At 38.1% G+C, this 25,302-nt stretch overlaps 2 protein-coding genes across 2 annotated transcripts in view; one reads left to right on the top strand and one right to left on the bottom strand.

Annotated features, from left to right (window-relative positions):
- Window positions 1-11,930, bottom strand: part of NDUFAF5 (NADH:ubiquinone oxidoreductase complex assembly factor 5) — a 78,710-nt gene extending 66,780 nt beyond the window's left edge. The window contains 4 exon segments of the mRNA XM_007946380.2: window positions 897-944; window positions 4,471-4,534; window positions 9,108-9,148; window positions 11,664-11,930. Of these exon segments, the coding sequence (XP_007944571.2) occupies window positions 897-944; window positions 4,471-4,534; window positions 9,108-9,148; window positions 11,664-11,930 (420 nt within the window).
- Window positions 11,931-13,562: 1,632 nt separating this feature from the next.
- ESF1 (ESF1 nucleolar pre-rRNA processing protein homolog) overlaps window positions 13,563-25,302 on the top strand; it is a 104,209-nt gene continuing 92,469 nt past the window's right edge. The window contains exons 1-3 of the mRNA XM_007946384.2: window positions 13,563-14,169; window positions 17,417-17,745; window positions 18,522-18,635. Coding sequence (XP_007944575.1) covers window positions 13,563-14,169; window positions 17,417-17,745; window positions 18,522-18,635 — 1,050 coding nt within the window. The remainder of the gene's footprint in view (window positions 14,170-17,416; window positions 17,746-18,521; window positions 18,636-25,302) is intronic.

Genomic DNA, 25,302 nt, shown 5'->3' with positions numbered 1-25,302 from the left:
AAATTAAAAATGAACACCACTGAATCCATAAATTACAGTACCAAGAAGAAAAATCAATCAAATACACAAACTTATACAAGAATGTTTCGTAAGTGTTGATTATTGAAACATTAGAAATAAAAGTGCCCTTCGATAGAATTTACTTAAATAATCCATGGAATACTACATAGCAAACCACACTCACTGCCGTCGAGTTGTTTCCAACTCATAGCAACCCCTCCTTGGGTTTCCGAGGTAGTATCTCTACGGAAGTAGACTGCCCAATCTTCCTTCCGAGGAGTGGCTGGTGGGTTTGAACCACCAGCCTTAGTTAGCAGTCAAATGTCTGAGGCAATACATCACCAGAGCTTGCAGAATACTATATAGCCTTTTTAAAAGATGGTATATATATCATTAGCATAGAAATGACATCGTGTGAAGATGATGCATGTTAGCACAATACCATTTTCATAAAATTGTGTGTTGGGACGATAGTTACATCAGCAAAGGTGGAGACCAAAATGTCATTAACTTTGCTCTGGGTGGTGGGATTATGGGTGATTTTTCTTTTCTCCTTTGTATTTCCTGTGCCGCTTAATTCTTCATATATGTTATATGTATAAGCTTTGGTGGTGTAGTGGTTAAGAGATCTGGCTGCTAACCAAAAGGTTGGCAGTTTGAACTCATCAGGTGCTCTGTGGAAAAAAGATGAGCCAGTCTATTTCCAAAAAGATTTATAACCTTGGAAACCTAATAGTGGTTGCTATGAATCAGAATTGACTAGATGGCAGTGATTCGGGTTTTGGTTTGATTATGTGTATAATTGTTTAAAATTAAGCAACTGTTATTTTCAAGAAAATAAAAAATAAAGGAATAAAGACCTGATCAGAAGCCAACAGTGTTAAGAAGCCACCTACCAAAGCATTCTCTGCAATGTCTGCTTGGAAAAACTTTCCAACAGTTTCCTGCAATGGAATAATTAAATCTGATCAAATGATGAAACAAAAAACAACAACAATAAAAACAGTAACAAATAAAACAAAACAACTGTTGCAACTGCTAAGGAAAAAGTCATAATTACACAGGCATTTTCAGTTTTTTAAGTGTATTTTTCTGTGTATCACCAGTGGTACAAAAATTAATAACTAATAGGAAGTTAAATAGACACAGAGGACCTAGAATGGTTTCTTGCCCTTTAGTCATTCATTCAAGAGTTTACAAAAAATAATAAAACACTTAACAAATGTTATACTTGGGAAGGGGAAGTTAAGTAGTTTTACCTTCCCTCTGCTTTACCTATCCTCTCTTCCTTCTTACTACAGAGAGTGAAGGACAGTCCTACTTTGCTTGACCTGTTTAAAGCATAGCTCTGTTAATGGTATCCTAGAAATTTAAGCTACTCTGGTCTTCCCTCCTCTACTACAGAAGCCAATCCTTTCCACCGTACACACAGCTCCTTCTTAGAAAACTTTCCTGATTACAACTTGGGAAGACCATCATTACCTGCTGACTGGTAATGACTGAGGGCAATTGGTAGTGAGGTAAATGTTTAACAGTCTCTGAAAAAAAAAAAAAGTGCCCTGAGTTGTAGTGTTTGCTGATTTCTATGATGTTAACTACACCCACAATAGCAGACTCCATGCTACCGATGTGACACTGTTTAACACAGTTGTTGTTGTTATGTGCCATTGAGTCAGACCTGACTCAGAGCAACCTCTCCTTGGGTTTCCGAGGTGCTATTGCTATGGAAGTAGATTTCCCAACCTTCCTTCCAAGGAGTAGCTGGTGGGTTTGAACCACTAGCCTTCTACCAGAGCTCCCTGCTGAATGCAGAGGTACAATGAAACGTGCACAACTGGCTCTTTCCAACAAGCTTCAGTAAACTGTGAGCTATGAAGAATTAAGCCATTTAGACAATCTGTCCTGGTCTAACACCTGAAAATTTGAACTAAGAGTTTTAGAGAAAGGAATAAAGGGGCAGAGATCCTTGGACTTGGAGTATGTATTGTTAACTTAAGGCATAGGCCACAGTGGGTTGATAAATGTTTTAAGAACTGGGCTTTTGGTGATGAACTGCTTTTTAGCATTTTAAACTTTCACATGAGTGCACAACGTTGCTGAACATATAGGTGGGAAGAGTTGCTAACAATGAGCTCTCATGAGCTGGTATGAGTCTGCTCCAGCACACCACAGTCTGCAGAGAGGAAAAAGAATGAAGGCAACCATGCAGCAGCCATGTAATCCAGAGAACATCTGAACAAGAGGGCCTTGGTTCTAATGTTTGTGAAGCCTGGCTGTATTCCCCTATGCCTGTGTAATAAATGTCCTGTACCATTTCTGTGGCATTTACTATTATCAATAATAGTGTTTTCTAAGCCTCATACTTCTGCACCAATACAAGTTTTTACCTAAATAGATTTTGTACAGAAATGCCACTTTAATCTTTCTGTCCAACAGAGTCCTATATATAGGAACAACCATTAATAAAATAAAGATGTCACTTTAAAGACTAATGTGCACCTGACCCCAAGCCATGGTATTTTCAATAGCCTCATATGAAAGCTGGACAATAAATAACGAAGACTGAAGAACTGATGCATCTGAATTGCAGTGTTGGCAAAGAATACTGAAAAAATCATTGACTACCAGAAGAAGGAAGAAAGCTCTCTTGGAAGAAATGCAGCTGGAAAGCTCCTCAGAAGCGAAAATGGCCAGATTTTGTCTCTCAAACTTTGGTCATGTCATCAGAAGGGACCAGTTCCTGGAAAAGGTTATCATGCTTGGTAAAGTAGAGGGTCAACGAAAACAACAAGATGGACTGACAAAGTGGCTGCAATGATGGGCTCAAGAAATGATTGCAAGGATGGCACAGCATCAGACAGTGTCTTGCTCTACTGAACACAGGATTGCTATGAGTTGGAAGTGTCTTGATGGCACATGTGGTACACTGAATTACTTGATATGGCTCTTGTAGCCATGGTCTTTATGACTCCCACCAGATGACTGGTGGAACTATGCATTATTAAGGTGTCTGTGGCACACCAAGGGGAGTGGATAGCTTATTAGTTATGTAAATAAGGTACAAGGCACCCTTGTGGGGGTGGGAGCGTGGATATAAGGTACATGGAACCATAATGTGGGGATTAGTCAGCTTTGTCATTCCACTAGGCTTAACATGAGCCCTCCCAGAGGCATAAAGGAAGTTCTCACTACCATCAAGGTACAGAATGAAGGACAGGACTGAAGCATACCCTTGGAACCAAGATCCCTGTGCTGAGATGACAACAGAGAGACTAGTAGAGAAACAGTGGCACCAGAACCAAGAAACCACCATGAGTCAGAGTGGTAGGCTAGCCAGTCCATGGAGGAAGAAAGCTGAGTGTCTCTGGCCAGCAGGGTTGCTGGTAGAATAAGGTACACCTACATGCACCTATTGGAAGAACTAAAAGAGCTAACACTTACCTGAGCCAAGCCAGAAGCCAGACAAAGAGGCCAAAGGCTAAAGAGAGATGTGCCTGTGGGCACAGGAGAAGGTAGCCTAATTTGTATACGAAATGTATCATGAGAGCATTCCTGAACCTGAAACGTAACCTGTTACTTCCCTAATAAACCCCAGATAGTATTGTCTGTTAAGTTCTGTGTGGTCACTGCAACAAATTATTGAACCCAGTGGAGAAGCAAAAAGTGCCATGGGAGGGATGGTTGGTATCAGAATTGGTAAAAAGGTTGGACAGTGGCAGCTGGTCTGACTTCTGCCTCACAGTAGTCAGCCTTGAGCTGCCGATGGTGATTCTGTCTCCCTCTCATGAAGTTAAAGGAGGCCAGAGGAAGACACTGCTTCCAAGCCCTTTCTGTAGCACCTGACACCGCCACGACTACCAATACAATGCCCTGGTGGTGCGATGCTTAAGTACTTGTCTGCTAACCTACCTAGTGGCTCCATAGGAGAAAATCCTGACCATTTGCTCCCATAAACATTACAGCCTAGAAAATCCTATGGAGCAGTTCTACTCTGTCACATGGGGTTGCTATGAACCAGAATAGACTCAACAGCATCTAACAACTTCTATTTAATTGTACAGAAAGATTGATAAACAACTCATAAAATAAATATTTTTCTTTCCTACATTAGCTTAATCATATTTTCCATATTAATGCCAATCTGATTTTTATTTTAAATTATAAAAAAAAGTATGACTAAAGTGGGAATAAAAAGAAACTTACCTTACATGGGTTTTTAAAAACAGTAAGAATGCTGTATAATACAACTTCAAAGGAAAAAAAAAAACAACGTAAGAAAAAAATGCTGAGAAGAAAGTGGTTCTAGCACTTAAAAAAAAAGTTAGCAATTCTAATATAATCAAAATCTAAATATACAAATTGTTGCTACTAGTCGGAATCAACTCAATGGCAGTAGGTTTGGGTGGTTTTTTTTTTTAAAATGAATTAATTTTATTTCTCAAAGTAAAATTATGTCATTGAATAATGTACCTTATTCAAATTCTGTGCTATGTAACCTCTTCCACAACCAACATCCAAAGCAAGGGGGAAATCTCTAAAACAAAGAGACATTAAGTTATGCTCTGTCAGTAATAATACCACACATACAAATATACATGTGATATACGTCATACATAATTATTACTAAGAACTAATTTTTCTTAAGTAAAAACATTTTATTGAACATAGCTTTCAGAAAGTTATCATTTGCCTTGCCTTTCAAGCTATACCTACCAGAGAGTATAATGTAAGAAGCAACTCTGTCTAGCCTGCCATTTACACGATCTCAGAATGAACCAGCTTCCAGTAAGGTTGTTCCATGATATGGATTGGAAGAACAGCTTAAATGGGCTTTTTAATTTTATAAAATATCCAATAAAGAATGAAAAGAAGTATATATAAACTAACAGGAAAATAATGAACATACTTATCAGGGACTTGTTGTTGTTATGTGCCGTCGAGTTGGCCCCGACTCATAGCGACCCCTCCTCAGGTTTCCGAAGCAGTATCACTACGGAAGTAGGATTGCCCAACCTTCCTTCCGAGGAGTGGCTGGTGGGTTTGAACCACCAGCCTTCTGGTTAGCAGTCAAGTGCTTTAGCCACTATGCTACCAGAGCTCATATCAGGGACTTAGTAAATAAATACCTCTATTTTTCAAATTTGTTAACTTGTCAGATCATTTGGAAATGATTTTTTTGTGAATTACTATGAAGTATCAATTTGTTAAATAAAAAAAAAAAAAAAAAAACTAGGTAACAGTTAATCTTTACAGAAAACTTATCAGGTTCAAAGCATTATGGTAAAAGTTCAGAATTGTGGAAGTCAACAAAAAGTAAGTGACAGAGTCAGAACGTGAATCCAATGCTTGAATCCTGAATCAGAACTATTATCTCCTATGCCATACTGCCTCCTCTAAATATGCTATAATACTAAATCAGTATAAACTTCTAATTGTAGGTCATATGTTAAAGAAAAATTTGTGACAGGAAACTTATCAGCTAATGTTTTTCAAAAAAAAATTGGAAGAAGAGACTTTCTCAATTTCTGTTACAAATCTACGTCAAAAACATAAAATACCAGTACAGAGTTGGAGAACACTACTGGTGAGAGTTAACCATTTATTTACGTTGTATGCTGTATCTCTATTACTAACAAAAGCAGTATGGCACAATTGTTAAGCATGCAGGCTCTGAAATCAGACAGACAGTAGCTAGCATTCTGGGCCTGAAATTTATTGGTTCTGTAACCATAAACAAGTGATTTAACCTTGATAGATCTTAGTTTCCCACTATAAAATGAAAAGATGACTGCTTCACTCAGAGTTGGTCTAAGAATTTTGCAAAACAGTCCATGTAAAAGGAGCCCTGGTGGTGCAATGGTTAAGCACTCAGCTGCAAACTGAAAGGTCAGTGGTTTGAAACCATAAGCAGCTTTACAGAAGGAAAGACATGGCTATCTGCTCCCATAAATGTAAAAGCCTAAGAAATTCTAGAGAGAAGTTCTACTCTGTCCTATAGGGTCCCTGTGAGTTGAATAGACTCATTGGCACACAACAATCAAGGGTATGTAAAGCATTTAGCACAGAACAAATGCTCAACAAGTTAATTAGCTTATCACCATAGAGCCTCTGAATTCATAAATAAGACATTTATTAATCTGTGCAGTTAGTTTTTTAAAAATCAACAAAAGATCAATGTTGATAACATACACTACTTTTTATAGTAAAAGAACATTAGCTAAGAACATTTAGACTAGTATTTTTCATAATTCAATTTCAAAGAGTTAGTTTAAGACATGCTTTTATCCATAATCACAGGTCTCTCTATAGACTTGGGTTTTGTTAATTCCTGTGAAATAAAAAGGTTATAAAATCCTAACAGATTTCCAAAATTTAATTTTTCATTAATTAAATCATAAATGGTCTATACTCCAAGCATAACAAATAACTACAATATTAAGAATTAGCCATCTTTCAGATCATTAAAATAAAATAATGACACTAATGAAACAAAAGAAATGGGGTAATCATTTGAAATACTGAAGTAGCTTTTGTCTCATGGATTTAATTTATTCCAAGACTCTCTTAAGCAGCACGGATGGATTTAAAATATGACTGAAAGAGTTCATGGTTGTACCATGTTCATCACAGCACTATTTATAATAGCAAAAAGATGGAAACAATCTAGGTATCCATCAACTGAAGAATGGATAACCAAATTATGGTACATACACACAAAGGAATACTATGAAACTCTAAAGAATGACGTAGAATCGGCAAAACACCGCACAATGTGAATGAATTTAGAGGAGATTACACTGAGTGAATTAAGTCAATCACAGAAGGACAAATATTGTATTAGTCCGTTATTGTAAAAAAAAAATCAATGAAAGGTTTATATATAGAAGGAAATTTTCTTTGTTGGTTACCAAGGGTGGGAGGGGACGGGAGGGAACACTGTTAGATAGGTAGAGACAAGCATTGATTTGTGTGAAGAGAAGGGCAATGTACCAAATTTGAGTGATCAACATAGTGGCACTAAGAGGAAGACAGAGAGAGGTACATGGGAGGTACAGGCAATAAAGATGAACCCTTCCGCACATACAATACTGCATTGTCAGTGAAGGCAAACATGGATATACGGGTAGATGGATGGACAGGCTGAACTATTAGGTTTGTCTATGCAGGGGGGAGTGTGCCCAAGACCACGTATAGGGTTGGCAGACAATGTTTCTACAAGTGTATTTGTATGTTCTGTAAAATTTCCTAGGTATATAGTAGAGCTGACAAGGGACAAGGTTATAGTCACTTCTTGGCCAAAGCCAACTACCCAGAGGGAACGAGTAGTTGGACCTGTGGGCTCAGGACCATAGTCACAGGGGACATCAAGCTCAATTGGCATAACATACTACGCAAAACATTGTTCTGCCTCCTACTTTGGTGAGTAGTGACTGGGATCTTAAAAGCTTACAAGCAGCCATCTAAATGCAATGCTAGGTCTCTCCTCCTCCAGAGCAAAGAAGAATAAAGAAAAACAAAGATTCATGGAAACAATCAGTCCAAGCAACTGGTATACCATGTGATCCTCAGCCTATACGACTGAGACCAGAAGAACTATATGTTGCCCGGCTACCACTGTCAACCACTCAGAGGGGGATCTATGTCGGAGATCCTGGATAGAGTGGGAGAATAATGTGGAAAACTCAAAATCATCAAGTAAAAAAAAAAAAGGACCAGGTTTGCTGGTCTGACAAGAGTGATGGCACCACTGAGACTATGGCCCCTAGCTGGCCTTCAGGTCTGGAATTGAACCCACTCCTGTGGCTTCCAGCCAAACAAAAGACAGGCATATGAGCTGAACATTTACATTAGGTAGATACACTCCTTGGAGAGAACAATCATGGGAGAATAGAAGGGCTGTGTATGCACAGGGAGACAGTTCAGAAGGCAGGAGTGCATGGAGGGAAGGACACAGGGAAGAGGTAACTATGGGGAGGAAGTAGGAGGGGAACTGTTCCATTGTGGTAAATTGTAGTCAACATTATGAGACAAAGTGTATGTGAGCTGCTGTATGGAAAGTGAATTTGCTCTGTAACTTTTACCCAAATCACTATACAAAAAACAGAAAAAGAAAAAACATATGATAGAACAACAACAAAAAAAGTTCATGGTTTTACAAAATTCTCTTTATTATAGACATACGAAATACATTTATCCCATCTTGGTATAATTTAACGGATGATATTTAAGCAAAAGAGAACATAAAGAGTGATTTGCTAACATCATGTTGTTGTTGTTGTTATGTGCCATCGAGTCGGACCCGACTCATAGCGATCCATCCTTGGGTTTCCGAGGCAGTATCACTACAGAAGTAGATTGCCCCATCTTCCTTCCAAGGAGTGGCTGGTGGGTTTGAACCGTCAGCCTTCTGGTTAGCAGTCAAGTGCCTTAGCCACTATGCTACCAGAGCTCCCTGCTAACATCATAAAGTAACTCTATTGCATGGTTCAATCCAGGAATTTGCCACATAGCTGTCAACTCCAGTCTATACAACTTGTACTATGTCTAATATGGAATAATGAATCAATTCACCAAGTTTTCAATAATACTTGATGAAAGTGTTCTTTTCTTAAATCTGCCTCATAGAACCTTGTTACCGTTAACAATGCTTAAGATAAAATGGCCAAAGGCTCATACAACCTAACCGGAAAGCAAATCTAGGTAGATAAATTCTTTCCTTCATTAGATAAGACACTGTACTGCTAACTTTAATTAAATATTTAAAGTTAGGTATAGTAAATCCTAAATATTCACATATAGAATTTCTTTATCTCCATTTTTGCAGCAATTCTACTACTAGCTCTTGGCCAAATTAAAAGATCATTCACTCAGGCTTGGAGAGAAGCTATGCATTATGCTTGCATTCATTCATGTTTGAGGGAACAATGAAAAAAAAAGAACGTTTGCTCTCTCAGATGTGAAAAACAAGGAGAGAATTAGAGTGGCTATCACCACTCCTAATAATAAATTCCTCCAGATTCTGCCACTCCAGATATCAAACTCTCCACATTTAATCTCGAGTCTCCAGCCAAACATTTATCACATTTTGTTAAGTAATCATCACTTACCTGGCTATGTCATATACACGATCAGCAATCCGACTTCCAACCTGAAGTTCGAACAAGAGGCAATGATATACACAAGTTAAGATAAGCAGGTTTAACAGAGAAGTAACACTCTTTTTCCAGTATTCAATAACTCATAGATTACTTTTATTAGAGAGGTATTTCCCTTTTTTTTTATCTGATCAAATAAAGTTTTTAATTCTGAATAGGAAGATAAATAAATGAAAACAACCTAAGAAACAAATTGAGGCAACTTACTTTAAAAGTTAATTTAACTAAATCATAGACTACACATTTTTTAAAAAAAACATATATATATGTATGCATGCACATATACATATCCTTTATATTTCATGTAATATACGATGTCAAGAATGAAAAGCAATAGGAACATTACTGTTCACTGGTATTAGCATGAGATATATGAAAGTGAAAAAATTTGGAATGTGTAATGGCCACTTGATAAGAACTGTAGTAACTGGTGAATAATAGCAAATGCTGTGGGACTCCTAAATGAGTAAATAACTTTCTTGAGTCACATTTACACTTTAGAAAAACTCATTCAAATCTGAAGTGCCCCCCCCCCCAATTTGAAAAGAGGTTATAAGATAGGCTCCTCTTTTCACTGGGCTAGCTTTATTTGGTAGGAATAAAAATGTGGGAGCCTAATATTCTCCCCCTCCCATTGCATCCATCATGAGCATCCTAGAGTTTCTATTATGGCTTGAAATTTCAGAACATATGTGTATCTGCATGTATCTGCTTTTTTAGGGGGTGGGAGTAGGAAGAGATATACAGCACATTATCAAGTTGACTTGATATGCCATTCTTAATTTGAATACCTTATATTTATTATAAAAAGAGCTCTCATGTACATTATCTCATTTAATTCTAGGTTCGCATATTGTCCAGGCCTCAACCAAGCTATAGTTAGGTGTTTTTCCTGGAGGGTAACAGGAGTTAGGAACACAATCTTCTGAGTATATGCTACCATGAGCCCTTCAGGAGGAACTAGCAACTGGCAGTATCAGTATAGGATGTGCACTGTTCCTTATGGATAAGATACAAAAAGTTTCTTGATAGTTTACTTTCTACTTCTATGATATGCATTACCAATCTCCCCTTCTAAATTCTAAGGCTCTTGAAGAACACACTGTCAAACATCTGTTATCTGCTATCTCTGATGCAACCTCAGTCCAAAGTAGGAGCTCAATAAATTTCATTGCATAGGCTTGAAAGAGCTCATTGTACTTGATTCCAGCTTTGTTCCATCCTGGAAGAAGCACTTATGAGGCCTGAAGTTGGTGCTGTGTGTCCATAGAGTAGAAATAGAAACTCTTAGCCCCTCATCCTTGAACAGCACCAACTGGGCAGAGAAGATGAAGTCTCAAATTTGACCAAGCAAATGAGAGATCTTCATTTCATCTTCCTAAAGTGTAATTCAGGTCACATCATTAGCCTGCTTAAAACTATCCAATGACCTCACTTTCCTCTAGAGCATGCTGTCCAATAGAAATGCAATAAGTGATGCGTAATTTTGAATTTTCTAATATCTATTTTTAAAAAAGTAAAACAGAAACTAGTTTGAATATTTTATTTAACCTAATATATCAAAAATATGAACATCTCTTCAGAGAAAAAATTATAAATGTGTAATGGCCACTTGATAAGAACTGTGTAACTGGTGAATAATAAATAGCAAATTCTGTGGGACTCCTAAATGAGTAAATAACTTTCTTAAGCCACATTTACACTTTAGCAAAAGTCATTCAAATCATTCAATAAAATATTATTGATATATTTTACTTTATTATTTTCTGCAGTGAAATCCAGTGTGTGCTTTGCACCTACAGGACATCTAGATTGGCTTAGCCACATTTCAAGTGTTCAAAAACCACATGCTGCCAGCAACTACCATACTGGATGTACAGCACGGGCAAAGAAGACAATGCAAAGCTTTTACCTTATGAGGCCCTAATAACTCAGGCCCTTATGGACTCTTTCGCCACTCAGGAGAGCTCTAAATTCCAGCTTTACTGAGGACTCAACAAAATCCTTTCGGCCCAGGGGCTTTACACCTTGTCTTTCCCTTTAGGGCTTTTCCCCTATGATCTCAGCTCGACTACCTAATTCCTCATGAGGTCTCCTTGTCCAGCGGCAATCCCAGACCTCAGCAGTTACTATCATTTAAGCTCTATTTTATTTCTTATTTCCCTGACCTTATTTGTTTAACTGAAATTACCGTCCTGGTTAATTTGGTTTTTTGCCTATGGTCTGCTCGCCCACTCCCCTCAACAAATGCAAGCACCTGGAGGGCAGCGGTCTTATTTTGTCCTGGTCACAGCGGTAACTACAGCGATATGTGCTGAATGAATGAATGAACGAATGAATAAAATTCTAGGAATATCCTAAACCCGCCAGCTCGTGCTTACGGTAGAGGCTCAGAGAGGCAGAGCGGCTGCTCAAGGTCACACGGCGAAGCGCGGTCAAGGCCCTGCCCAGTTCTATGACCGAAGCTTGGGGTCGGCGCTGCCCTTCCCCGGTCGCCTACCCTCTCACCTCCTCCTTCAGATAGTCATACTTCATCGGCTCAGGCTGCTGGGCCGCCCAGTTCTTCTGTTTCCTCTTCAAACTCCGGTCAAAAATATTTAGGGACCCAGGCGAGGCACCGTTCGGGAGAGACATGCCAGAAGCGACCTTCCTGCGGCTAAAGTTCTCCGCGGGGACCCCCGCCACCGCAGGTCGCCGCCACAGACACCAGAGACCCTTAAATCGTAGCATTTTTAACCCGGATGTCACTAGCCAGCTCGCTTAGGTCACGCGCATGCCCAGCCGCAACTGTGGAGCCAACCAGAGAAATCGTAGCAGAGGAAAAAGGGAAGTAGTTTGGCCCACCTCGCGTGCCATTACGGCCGAACGACATGCGGAGGATTGTGGGTGTTGGTCTCGTGTGAGATGTGGAGACGGCTGTGGGGCTCCAAGTGGCTTGCTTGTACAGCGTTAGGAAGACAGTAGAGGGGAAGAAGCAGTCTCTGACGGGGTCTTCTCTGGATTCGTGATTGGTACGCCTGTTCCTCCTGACCTTTCTAGCCTCATTTTTCTAACTTTCTTGACTCTCCTCAGTGGTCCCTTTCTCTAGGGGCCTCAGAGCAAAAGCTGTAGTGGGAAAAGGGCACTCGTTCGGTGTTCACCCAGATGAGGGGGCTACTGAGATGAGGGAGAGCGTAGGAGCTGAGGTCTGAGCTCTTTTTATTCTGTTGTAATATCTGACGTTTATCAAGTGCTTTCGTACCAAACATTTACGTATTACCTTTATTAGTTTGATGTGATGATATCTATGTCGGAAGACTTTATGGAGGGTTAAATATCTTAATACATGTAAAATTCTTGCAACAGTACTTGGCATATAACAGTTCGTCATTATTAATATAAGTATTATTTTTATTTTAGTGTGTGAATGTATCTGTGAAATCTGTTTTTTCCACCTAAGTCATTAAAAAAGAAAGTTGTTTTAAGAAAACACAGCTTTGTGGTCAAGCTTTGTTTTTAAAACAAAGCATAACTACCCTTCTTGACCACTATTTGCTTTTAATACTCACTTACTTTTGTTATTTACCAAAAATCAAATCCAGAGATGCTGAACCATTGGTAACTGTTTTCAGGGGAACAGTGCTAATTTGTAAGTGCATGTTTATATTTATTCTAATATAATAATCTATTCTAGCATAAGATAGAAGATTGGGCAATCTACTTCCGTAGTGATACCGACTAGGAAACTCAAGGAGGGTCTCTGTGAGTCGAATCCGACTCGATGGCAGTTAGTTTGGTTTTTTTGGTTTAGCATAAGATATTACAGGAAAAAAGTGATATTTATTAACTGAAGTGAGTCTCTATGTGAGTCTTGAACAAGAGGGCAGTAGGATTTAAAGAGGGACGTTGATGAGCTAAAGCTGAATCGATTTTGATCTGTTTATGAAGTAATTAGGAGATTGGCCTTGTAGAACTACAGGCTATTGGGACTACCAGAAGGTAAGGATTAACAGTGAAAATGGGCGGGGAATGCAAAGAAACAAGGGGCCAAACCAAGGCTTGCAAGTATTTTAATTATATTAGGTAGCTTTTTTAACTTACAACACGGACAGGAATTCTGAGTGCCATTGGCTAGTGGACATTTACCCTAGCAAAAAGCTGTGGGAATCTGTTTGCCTTATTTCTTCAAATGTTTTCTAATGAAAAAGAATATTGTGATATGTGTTTGTTCTTCTACATATGAACCAGAGCAAGTAGGGAAAATGAAATTAGATTTGTTACCTTCATTTAATTTATAGCATATTGTGAATTAATATTTTTTTCAAAAAAATTTAATTGCATTCCTAACTCTTCATTATTTTAACATTTGTTTGATTTTTTTTTAGTGTTCGGCTTTTTCACGCTTTTGTCTAGTCCAGAGGTTTCAAAATGACATCCAAACAAGAGATCATGAGTGACCAGAGGTTTAGACGGGTTACAAAGGACCCAAGATTTTGGGAAATGCCAGAAAAGGATAAAAAAGTCAAAATTGACAAGAGATTTCGAGCCATGTTTCATGACAAAAAGTTCAAGTTGAACTATGCTGTGGATAAAAGAGGGCGCCCCATCAACCACAGTACTACAGAGGACTTGAAACGCTACTATGACCTTTCAGATTCTGATTCAGATCTCTCTGATGAAGATAGCAAAGCCCAGAACCAAGAAAAAATGAAGAAGAAAAAAACTCAGGCTAAAACAGGAATAGATTCAAAGAGTCTGGTTGAGGAGAAAAAGAAATACTTGAAGAAAATTAATGAAAAGAATTCTGAAAGTAAAAATGTATTACATAATTCTGAAACAATTCAGAAAGCAAAAATATCCTTTAAATCTAAGAAGGATAGCAAAGAATTTGTACAGAAAGGTACAAAAGAGAAAAGAAGCATTGTTCAACATAGTACAGACTACCTTCCTAAAGGAAAACTGAAGATAATTGACTCGAACATCACTGAAATATTGAAATCACCCTGCCCCAAGACAGGGAAAGAAATGCAATCAGGTTGGTTGGAAAGAATTGGGGATTCTTCCTGTTACGGTATTTATTTTTATATTGGTCTTTTAAAATATAAACATACCTTAAGTATTTTCATAGTATAATGAGAATGTCAGATACTTCTTTGGAAATACAAAGTTATGAAAGAAAATATACCATGGAATGATGAGTAATTTTTGATTTGGTGCCATAATGGCTAGAAGACAGACAAGTGAAGATTTCAGGTTTGAAGCTAAATAAGGATTTTGATTTGTGGTAGTGACAGCTATATTTTATATCTAGAAAGACTGTTGTATGTTATCACATGATAAGAGGCAGTGTGTCTGAAGCAGGTAAGTAGAGTTGAAGCATGCGTGCTTTCATTTGGTCAATAAATACAAATTCAGTAATTAAAATTGGTAGATAGAACATGGTCTCCCATTTCAGAACTATTGCTAGTTTATATGATGTTTTTTTATAAATTAGAAAAAGGCATCTCTCTCTGGACATGCACAGCTTCCACGGTTCACAGTTTGGTGAGGTGGCAATTCTTTGCATGAAACAACAAATTCTCTTCCCCTGAGCAGACAGTGCTCCCCTTGTAGGATGCATGGTTTGGTGAGTGGAGTTTGCGCTTGATTTGCATGTGCTTTTGTGCAAATAAAGAGCCTTCCTGACAGTGCCTGAAGCATTTTACTGCTAACTGGAAGTTAGCACTCCTCAGAAGGACGATTGGGCACTCTACCTCGGAAACCCAAGGAGGGGTCACTATGACTCGGATCCGACTCCACAGCAGTGTGTTTGGTTTTTTTTTTGGTTGGTTTGTGCAAATAACAACCTGCTCAACTCTGTACAGTGGCCCTAGTCTAAAGCGGCATAGTCCAATAGAAATGTGTAATTTTGAATTTTGTGGTAGCCACATTGAAAAGTAAAAAAAAAAAAAAGAAATTTTAACAGTGTATTTTATTTAATCCAATATCTAAGAAATGCATAATATCATTTTAATGTGTAATCACTATTTTAAAATTTAATGAAATATTTTACTTTTTTTAATACTAATTCTTCTGGTGTATTTACATTTATCACTGATCTCAATTTGAGCTAATGCTGTTTCAGGTGCTCAGTAGCCACATGTTGCTATGGGCTATCATGTTGAACAAAACAGATCTAAAATAGAAGGGATCAGTGAACTATAATACAAAATAGAATAATAGTAAGTACCATAAAAGACATTTAATGAAAAGCTATGAGAATTCAAAGGAAAAGGCCACTCAAAATGCAGTAATTGGAAAAGTTACCAAGGTTGATTTTTTAGGAGTAGATTGGAGGTCTTTCTTTTGAGGAACTACTGGGTTGACTTGAACCACCAACCTTTTGCCTAGCAACTGAATGTTTTAACCAAATGTTTGCACCACCGAGGAATTCTGTAGACACATATAGCTAACTCGTTTCTTGGTATCTCAAAAAAAAACCCTTAGCCATCTAATCAATTCTAACTCATAACACCCTTATAATAGAGATGAGAACTGTCCCGTAGGGTTTCCAAGGTTGTAATCTTTGTGGAAGCTAACTTCCACATCTTTTTCCCACAGAGTAGCTGGTTGGTTAAAACTACCAACCTTTCAAGTAAAAGCTGAGCACCTAACCACTGTATCACCATGGTTCTAGAAGACACAGAAACACTTTAAATTCACCTATACAAAACAATTCATGATTTTCCCCCACCAGATAAAAAAAGTTTATTTTCCAGTGTTCCTTTCTATCTGTGCAAGCCAAAAAAACTAGCACTTATCCTTGACACTTCCAAAACTTCTATCCTCCCACCCCCATGGAAGTACCCTTCCAATCACAGTTACTGTTGGTTTTATCCCCTAATGACTCTGAAACCCATTCACTTCTCTATATCTCTGTTGTCACCAACCTAGCCAGTACTACCTTCATTTCCTGAAGTACTGGATTACCTTTCTAATTGGTTTATTCATATTCATTGACTCCCTCCTGTCAATTTTCTACAGTGTAGTCATTAGGAGGTCTGGTAGCATCATGCCAAAGGCACTTGACTGCTAACCAGAAGGCTGGCGGTTCAAACCCACCAGCCACTCTTCAGAAGGAAGGTTGGGCAGTCTAGTGATACTGCCTTGGAAACCCAAGGAGGGGTCGCTGTGAGTCGGGTCCAACTGGATGGCACATAACAACAACAGTCATTGTTGTCTTTTCAATATGTAACTCTCATTTTCCTCTGAAAATAGATCAGTGGCTTTTATGACATACTTCATAACTCAGTATGCTTTTTGATAGTAGGGCTGCTACCTATCCAGCTCATCTGTTGTAAGACTTCTTGCTTGCCAGACATTTTCTTATAAGTGAATCTTTACATATGTTTTTCTTGCTGTTTGGAACAAATTCTCTCTACTAATCTAACTTTGGGAGCTCTGGTAGCATAGTGGCTAAGACACTTGCCTGCTAACCAGAAGGCTGGCGGTTCAAACCCACCAGCCACTCATCGGAAGGAAGGTTGGGCAGTCCTACTTCCGTAGTGATACTGCCTCAGAAACCCAAGGAGAGGTCGCTATGAGTCGGGGCCGACTCCACGGCACATAACAACAACAATCTAACTTTGACCTGGTTCCTTTTCATCTTTCAAGTAGCCAAACCAAAAACCAAACATGCTGCAGTGGAGTCAGGTCCGACTTATAGCAACCCCTACTTGGGTTTCCGAGGTGGTATCACTACCGAAGTAGAATGCCCAGTCTTCCTTCTGAGGAGTGGCTGGTGGATTTGAACCACCAGCCTTCTGGTTAGCAGTCAAATGCCTTAGGCATACCTCTAGAGCCCCTCTTTCAAGTAGTAGGTCAGTTTTACTCAGAGACCCCTTTCATATGATTTCATAGCACTATTCCTTCTTAGTACTTGTCTTAGTTGTAATTTTCATTTTTTTGTATTTGTTGCTTTAGTTGATTTTATTTGACTAATAATTGCCCATCTGTCCTTTTCACTTGACTAGAAGTTCAGTGAGAACAGCTGTTACTTCTTTTGCCTACCATTACTTATTGCACACTTAGTATTCCATAGATATCAATTGAATGAATATATGAATCTACTTGCATGATCTGGTTATATTTAAAATTTCTATTAAGTAACTTGTTTAGACATAAATTTCACTGATTTTATAATCTTCCTTTGCTTTTTTAATGAAATTATATTTTTATTGGATTTAATGTCAAAGTAGTTTTTACTCAATGTTTGTGTTTTCTTCATTTCTCCCGCTTTGCAGTGGTTGCACTCACAATGGCAGGAAATGATTATGAAAACTCAACAGATGAAGAGTCTCTGAAGGAACATTCAGAAAGTGCTAGTGAAATAGATGATGAGGAATCTGAAGATGTTGGTAGAGCTTCAGATGATGGTGATGATGAAGTTGAGGAGGATGAAAATGAGGATGGTGAAGATGATGAAAGTGACAGTGGCCCTGATCTTGCTCGGGGTAAAGGCAATATAGAAACTAGTTCTGAAGATGAAGAAGATGAAGATTTACTTCCAGAGCAATCCAGTTTTGAGCATGCTTGGAGAGAATTAGATAAAGATGCCCCTCGGGCTGATGAGGTAATCCTTTATTTGTAAAGAAAATAGTACGAGGAGCTTTTTTTTATGAGTTTTAGCATTGCTGTCATTAAATGAGAAAACATTACTGCAAAATAATACTCTTGACAATTATGGTTAAAACTTCTTGTTTTGGAATATATATGAATGAGAAATTGTCCAGATAAGGAAAAAGTTCAATATAAAGTCACAAGCAATTTTTAGAAAAGACTTGTTTTAGGTAGTAGTTTATATTTCTCTCCCTGCTACACCTATTAGAAATGCTACATGGTAACATACTTAACTTGCCTACTCATGCACGGTTGGCGAAATGGCTTTACAGACATGATAGTTAAAAAAAATCAACTCATGATCGTGTCCTGATTTAAGAATTAAGAATGAAAGTAAGAAAACACTTATCTGTTGATGATTTACTATTGTTTGACTCATTTGACGTTTTCTTACATACTGAAACCACTTCAAAAATCAAACTCACAGTCATCAAGTTGTTTCCGACTTATAGTGACCCCCATTGGGTTTCTGAGGCTATAAATCTTTATGGAAGTAGAGTGCCCTATCTTCCTTCTGCGGAGCAGCTGGTGGGTTTGAACTGCTGACCTTACAATTGGCAGTCAAGTAACTTATCCATTATGCCACCAGAGCTCCTTACTGAAACCACTTAGACAACTATCATGTTAATAATTTTCAGCATGTGAGGGGATAAAGGCATTTCATTTTCAATATCTTTAGTTGTTAAGCACTAGGTACAATATAGATTGTGTATTTTTCTCATTTTGCAGATCACACATCGATTAGCAGTTTGCAACATGGACTGGGATAGATTAAAGGCAAAAGATTTGTTGGCACTGTTCAATTCATTTAAACCTAAAGGAGGTGTTATATTTTCTGTAAAGGTGAGAATTAATTTCATTTTAGTGTAAGTATTTCTAAACATTTTAAGATAAATCTGACTTCTTTTTTTTAAGTCATTAGTTTTACTTTTACAAAAGTGATCTAGAAATTGTCTACTACGAGGTATGAAACAGGTGTAAGTATTGGAAGGGAAGAGGCAAAATTATTATTAATCCAAAAAAAAAAAAATCAATGGAAAATCTATAATACAAGCTCAGTGAGAGGGTGGAGTACAGGATAAATGTTATTTTTTTTAAAAAAAAAATTTGCTCATTATGAGCACTGACCAATTAAGAAAAGATATCCTATTTATATTAGCCACAAAATATGTGAAATCTTTAGGAATTTCCTTAATAAACATGTGTGACCTATAGAAAGCTATTAACTCTTGATAAATTTGAGAAACTTAACATTTTGAGACATACTACACTTAGTTAAGAATCTAGACTCTGGAATATAAGACCTTTTTCGAGTATGATGTGATCACGAACACTTTATAAATTAATCTCTTAAATATGTTTTGTCATTGGACAAGTGAATATAACAGTAGTATTTCCTAGGGTAAGTATAAAGATTAAATGAAAAGATACTCATGGTTAGTATGTAGTACAGGACCTGAAAGAGCTACCAATTACTATTATTCTCTTTAAATATTTGAAAAGGATGTTTCTACAAGTTTTAATATAGTGTTCCAGTTACCTAGTGCTGCTCTGACAGAAATATACCATAAATGGGATGCTTAAACAAATCGAAAAAAAAACAGTTTGGAGGCTTTAAGTCCAAGTTCAAAGTGCCAGTGCCAGACTCTAGGGGCTGTGTGAGCGCCCCTCAACCTTGGGCTTCAGCTCTGCCTCTTGCTCCTGGCCCAATGAAGCTAGAGGCATCTCTTCACTCAGGCAGCTACTGGCTGCTGAGGGTAATAAGCCCAAGGTTGACAAAGTGGTGCAGTCTCAAGGTTACAAACTACATGGCAGGCCATTAATTCAAGTCCATTGAAAGTCCCAAGGTCGGTAGAGCATGCATGGCAGGCTGCTGAACAATGACATGGCTGCATGCAGGGTTCAAGCGTGCCATAAGCTAGAGACCATTCCCAGAGCTGTTTCTTATATAGGGGAAGCAGACCACATAACCAAAGGCAGCTACTCAGCTGCTCACAGCAGATTCCACCATGGAGTTAATTACCAATCTCACCATGGGTGAATACCTACATTCAGCTGCCCAGCCGCTCAACCAGGCCCGCCAAGTTGACACACAAACTTAACTGCCACATGTGGTTTAAATCAAAATTCTAATTCACGCGATGGTTGAGAAGTTGTTGTTGTTATGTGCCGTCGAGTCGGACCCGACCCATAGCGACCCCTCCTTGGGTTTCTAAGGCAGTATCACTACGGAAGTAGATTGCCCCATCTTCCTTCCGAGAAGTGGCTGGTGTGTTTGAACCGCCAGCCTTCTGGTTAGCAGTCTAGTATCTTAGGCACTATGCTACCAGAGCTCCTAGTTGAGAAGTAGGATATCAGTAATCATCTAAAAAAATAAAAAGTGAGACTAGCTAATGAAGTTTGAAAAGTCATACCATAGAGACTTTCCCTACTATTTACAGTATCTAAACATTTTATGAAGTGTTAACAGATGTTAGTGAAAATAGGAAGGTACATTTATGAAACAAAAAACAATTTCTATGGTAATTTACATCAAAATAAACTTCTTGATCCATGGTGTTGAGACAAGTGGACAAATCTTTGGATAGACAACTTAGTTGAGATCTGCACCTCATAATGTTGTTGATAGTTGCCATTGAGTTGATTCTGATTCATGGAGACCGTACATGTTCAGAGTAGAACTACTTCATAAGGTTTTCAAGGCTATGACCTTTCTGAAGCAGATCACCAGGTATATGTCACAGGTGCTTCCAGGTGGGTTCAAACCACTTACCTTTCAGCTAGTAGTTGTACCTCATAATAACCCATCATAAACCTCAGGTGAAACAAACAAACAAAAATTTCAAACCACAAAATAGTTAAAACAATATTGAAAAAGAAGAAGAAAATAGGAAGGAAGACTCCAGCTTTCAAAATGTGTTACAATCATTCCTCATTTAACGTCCATAGTATGTTTTGTGAAATAGGGTATTTTGTGATTTGGATGTTGTATGAATGCCATATTGTAATCTGGTCCTGTTTTTTCTCTAAGCGTCTCGACCAAGCTTCATCCCTCAGTGTGATCATCAGTGTGCTTAAAGGGATTTGCTTTTACATTTGGTCCTCAATCCACGTCATTAGCAGTATCTCTGTATCTGATACAAGTCCCTCTCACATTTTTATTAGCCTTGTATCTTTCAGTGGAGCCAATTCTTTAACAGTTTGGAGAATTTTAACTCTGTTTTTGGGGATTGTAGAGTGCAACATGCCTAAATTGCAAGTGATAGCATTCACTGATTTCCCACCTTAGTGTTGTTTAGTAACCTTTTATTTTACTTCCAAATCGATACTTCTCCTTTGTCTCTTGCTTCTAATACTAGGGCTGGTTTTGGGGGCCATGATCTACTTCCCAGTAAAATTTTTGAAGAAAATTAAGCAAGAGATAATGCTACAATGCTCAAGAGGCACAGGGTACACGAGATTGGATACTGCTGCCTATGAATTGAAGCATACATTGTTATAGTATGCTTTTTAGGCAGAAATTACAGGACAGTACATGCATAAACTGGTAGCATAGGCATTTATTATGATTGTCAAACACAACACACTGCTGTCAAGTCAGATCTGACTCATAGAGACCCCTCCTTGGGTTTCTGAGGCAGTATCACTATGGAAGTAGGTTGCCCAAGCTTCTTTCCAAGGATTATGACTATGAAGACAGATTATTAATAGGTTTTATGTGTCCTGTGCCATGTGCCTGGCAGCACAATCACTTTCTATACTGGAGACATGAGATATATGTGTTGCATGCAAGAAGCTGTCACATTTGCTATACCCTTTTCTACGATCATGATGTCTGGACTCTGTTATAACCTTACGAGACTGTGGACATATATGCAGTTGGATGTTGCCCAAAAGGACATTATGCAGCGCTTGATTGTATAAAGCTACTGTGATGCTCTAGTATATATCCTAGTAATGGGATGGCTGGATCGAGTGGTACATCTGTTTCCAACTTTGTAAGGAATCGCCATACCAGTTTCCACAGTGGTTGTATTATTTTACAGTTCAGCTGGCAGTGTATGACAATCTCAAGCTCTCCATTTGTTAGTTTCTGTCTTGTTGAACTTTGCTTTTAGTGCTGGGGTGAGATGTATCTCATTGTTTTGATTTGCATCTAAGGCATTTGACTCCTAACCAGAAGGCTGGCTGTTCAAACCCACTAGCCATTCCTCGGAAGAGAGATTGGGCAATCTACTTCTATAGTGATATTGCCTCAGAAACCCAACAAGAGGTTGCTATGAGTCGGATCCCACTCAACAGTCGTGAGTTTGGTTTGTGAGGTAATGGCTAATGATCGCAAACATTTCTTCATGTGTTTGTTGGCCACCTGAATATCTACTTTGGTAAAGTGTATGTTCATGTCTTCTGACCATTTTTTAATTGGATTGCTAATCTTTTTGATGTTGAGGTGTTTGAGTTTTCTATAAATTTTAGAGATAAGTCCCTTATCAGATATATCGAGATAAGTCCTTTATCAGATACATCGGTGCCAGATATATTTTCCGAATCTGTAGGTTCTCTTTTTACTCTTTAGGAGAAATCTTTTGATGTGCGTAATAATTTAATTTTTAGAAAGTCCCAGTTATATCTAGTTTATCTTCTACTGTTCGTGCATTTTTGGTTATGTTTGAAAGTCTATATATGTCATAAGTAAAGGCCCCTGAATTTGCCCCTCATTAACAACCTGCAATATGCAAATGACACAACTTTGCTTGCTGAAAGTGAGGACGACTTGAAGCATTTACTGCTGAATATTAAAGACTACAGTCTGCACTACGGATTACACCTCAATATAAAGAAAACAAAAATCCTCACAACCAAGTCAGTGAACAGGTTCACAATGAACAGGTTCACAATCAGAAAAGATTGAAGTTGTCAAGGACTTCATATTACTTGATTCTACAATCAACACCAATGGAAGCAGCAGTCCAGACCTCAGATGACATATTGCATTGGGAAAATCTGCTGCAAAAGACCTCTTTCAAAGCTGAAGAACAAAAATACCTCCTTGAAGACTAAGGTGTACCTAAGTCAAGCCATGGTATTCTCAGTTGCCTAGTATGCATGTGAGAGCTGGACAATGAATAAGGAAGAACGGAGAAGAGTTAAAACTTTTGAGTTGTGGTGTTGGAGAAGAATGCTAAGAATACCGTGGTCTTCTAGAAGGACTAGCAGATCTCTCCTGGAAGAAGTGCAGCTGGAATGTTCCTTGGAAGCAAGAATGGCCAGATTTCATCTCACCTACTTTAGTCGTGTTGTCAGAAGGAACCATTCCCTGGAGAAGGATATCATGCTTGGTAAGGTGGAGGGTCAACGAAGAAGGGGAAGGCCCTCAATGAGATGGATTGACACGGTGGCTGCAACGATGGGCTCACATATAGCAAGGATCATGAGACTGGCGCAAGACCGGGCAGTGTTTCGTTCTGCTGTGCATAGGTTCTTTATGAGTTGGGGAAGACTCAGCGGCACCTAACAACAAGAACAGGTTTGCTCCTAGTTTTTCTTTGATGAGCTTTATAGTTTGTTGTTGTTATGTGCCATCGAGTTGGACCCAACTCATAGTGACCCCTCCTTGGGCTTCCGAGGCAGTATCACTACAGAAGTAGATTGCCCAACCTTCCTTCTGAGGAGTGGCTGGTGGTTTGAACCACCAGGCTTCTAGTTAGCAGTCAAGTGCCTTAGGCACTATGCTACCAGAACTCCCTTAGTTTTAGGTTTCAGATTTAAGTCTTTGATCCATCTGGAGTTAGTTTTTATGTATGGTGTGAGGTATGGATCTTGTCTGATTTTTCTGCAAATGGATATCCAGTTTTGCCCTTTTTCAAAGATCAGCTGACCATAGGTGAATGGATCTATATCTGGATTCTCAGTTCTGTTCTTTTGGTCTATGTGTCTGTCTTTGTGCCAATACCAGGCTGTTTTGACTATTGTGGCTGTATAGGAGGTTTTGAGATCTAGGAGTATAATACCTCTTACTTTGTTCTTCTTCTTGAGTAGCCCTTTTCTTATGCAAGGTCTCTTTACTTACCATATAAAATTAATGAGTGTTTTTCCATGCTGTTAAAGAGTATGGATGGAATCTGGATCAGGATTGCATTGAATGTGTAGGTTATTTTGTGTAGTATTATTTTCATAGTGTTCAATCATCCTATCCATGAGCATGGTATATTCTTTCGTATATGTAGCTCTCTCATAGTTTCTTGAAGTAGGGTTTTGTAGTTTTCTTTGTATAGGTCTTTTGTGTTTCTGGTAAGATTTATTTTCAGGTTTTTTTACCTTTTTGGTAGCAATTGTAAATGTTATTGATTTCTTTATTTCATTTTCAGAGACTTCTTTGCTAGTGTAGAGGAATTCAATGGATTTTGCAAGTTGATCTTATATCCTGCCATTTTGTTACATTTTCAATAAGTTCCAGTAGTTTTCTTGCTGTGTCTCTTGGGTTTTCTGTGTATAGGATCATATCATATGCAAACAGGGATAGTTTTACTTCTTCCTTACCAATTTGGATGCATTTTATTTCCCATTCTTGCCTCATTGTCCTGGCTAGGATTGCCAGTACAGTGTTGAGTAATGGTGATAGAGGGCATCTTTGTCTGGTTTCTTTCACAAGGGGAATAGTTTTCATCTCTCTCCATGGAGAATAATATTAGCTGTTGACTTTGCATATATATTTTTTATTATGTTGAGGAATTTCCCTTCTATTCTTCTTTTTCTGAGAGTATTTATCAGAAATCGGTGTTGGATTTCATCAGTTGCCTTTTCTGTTATCTGTTGATATCATCATGTGATTCTTTTCCTTAGTTTTTTTTATGTGATATATTACATTTATTGTTTTTCTGATGTTGAACCATCCTTGCATACCTGGTATGAATCCCACTTGATAATGATTTATTTATTTATTTTTTTTTGATGTTGGAATCTGTTGGCTAGGAATTTGAAGATTTTTGCATCTATGTTCACGAATGATGTTAGTCTGTAGCTTTCCTTTTTAATGGTGTCTTTGCCTGGGGATTATGGTCATGCTTGCTTCATAAAATGAATTTTAGAGGATTCCATCTTTTTCTGTGTTCTGAAATAGTTTGAGTTAGGACTGCTGACAGCTCTTCTCTGAATGATTGGTAGAATTTTCCAGTGAAACTATCTGGGTCAGGACTTTTTTTGTTACTAATTTTTTTCATGACCTGTTCAATTTCTTCTTTTGTTTGGCATCTGTTCAAATTTTCTACCTCAATTTGTTAGTTTAGGTGAGTAGTGTGTTTCTAGAAATCTGTCCATTTCTTATAGTTTTTCAAATTTGTTGGACTACAATTCTTAGTATCATGAGACTGTTCTTTTCATTTCCATTGGTTCAATTGGATGTCACCCATTTCATTTCTTAGTCATGTTATTTGTATCTCCTCCTTCTTTTCCTTTAAGTTTGCAAATGGTTTGTCAATTTTGTTAATCTTCAAAGAACCAGCTTATAATA

Source organism: Orycteropus afer, unplaced genomic scaffold (genome assembly GCF_000298275.1).
Source record: "Orycteropus afer afer isolate SDZICR_OR568_19922 unplaced genomic scaffold, OryAfe1.0 scaffold00158, whole genome shotgun sequence".
Classification (NCBI taxonomy): Eukaryota; Metazoa; Chordata; class Mammalia; order Tubulidentata; family Orycteropodidae; genus Orycteropus; species Orycteropus afer.
The sequence above is the reverse complement of the archived record's forward strand: the minus strand, read 5'-3'. Positions and strand labels throughout refer to the sequence as shown.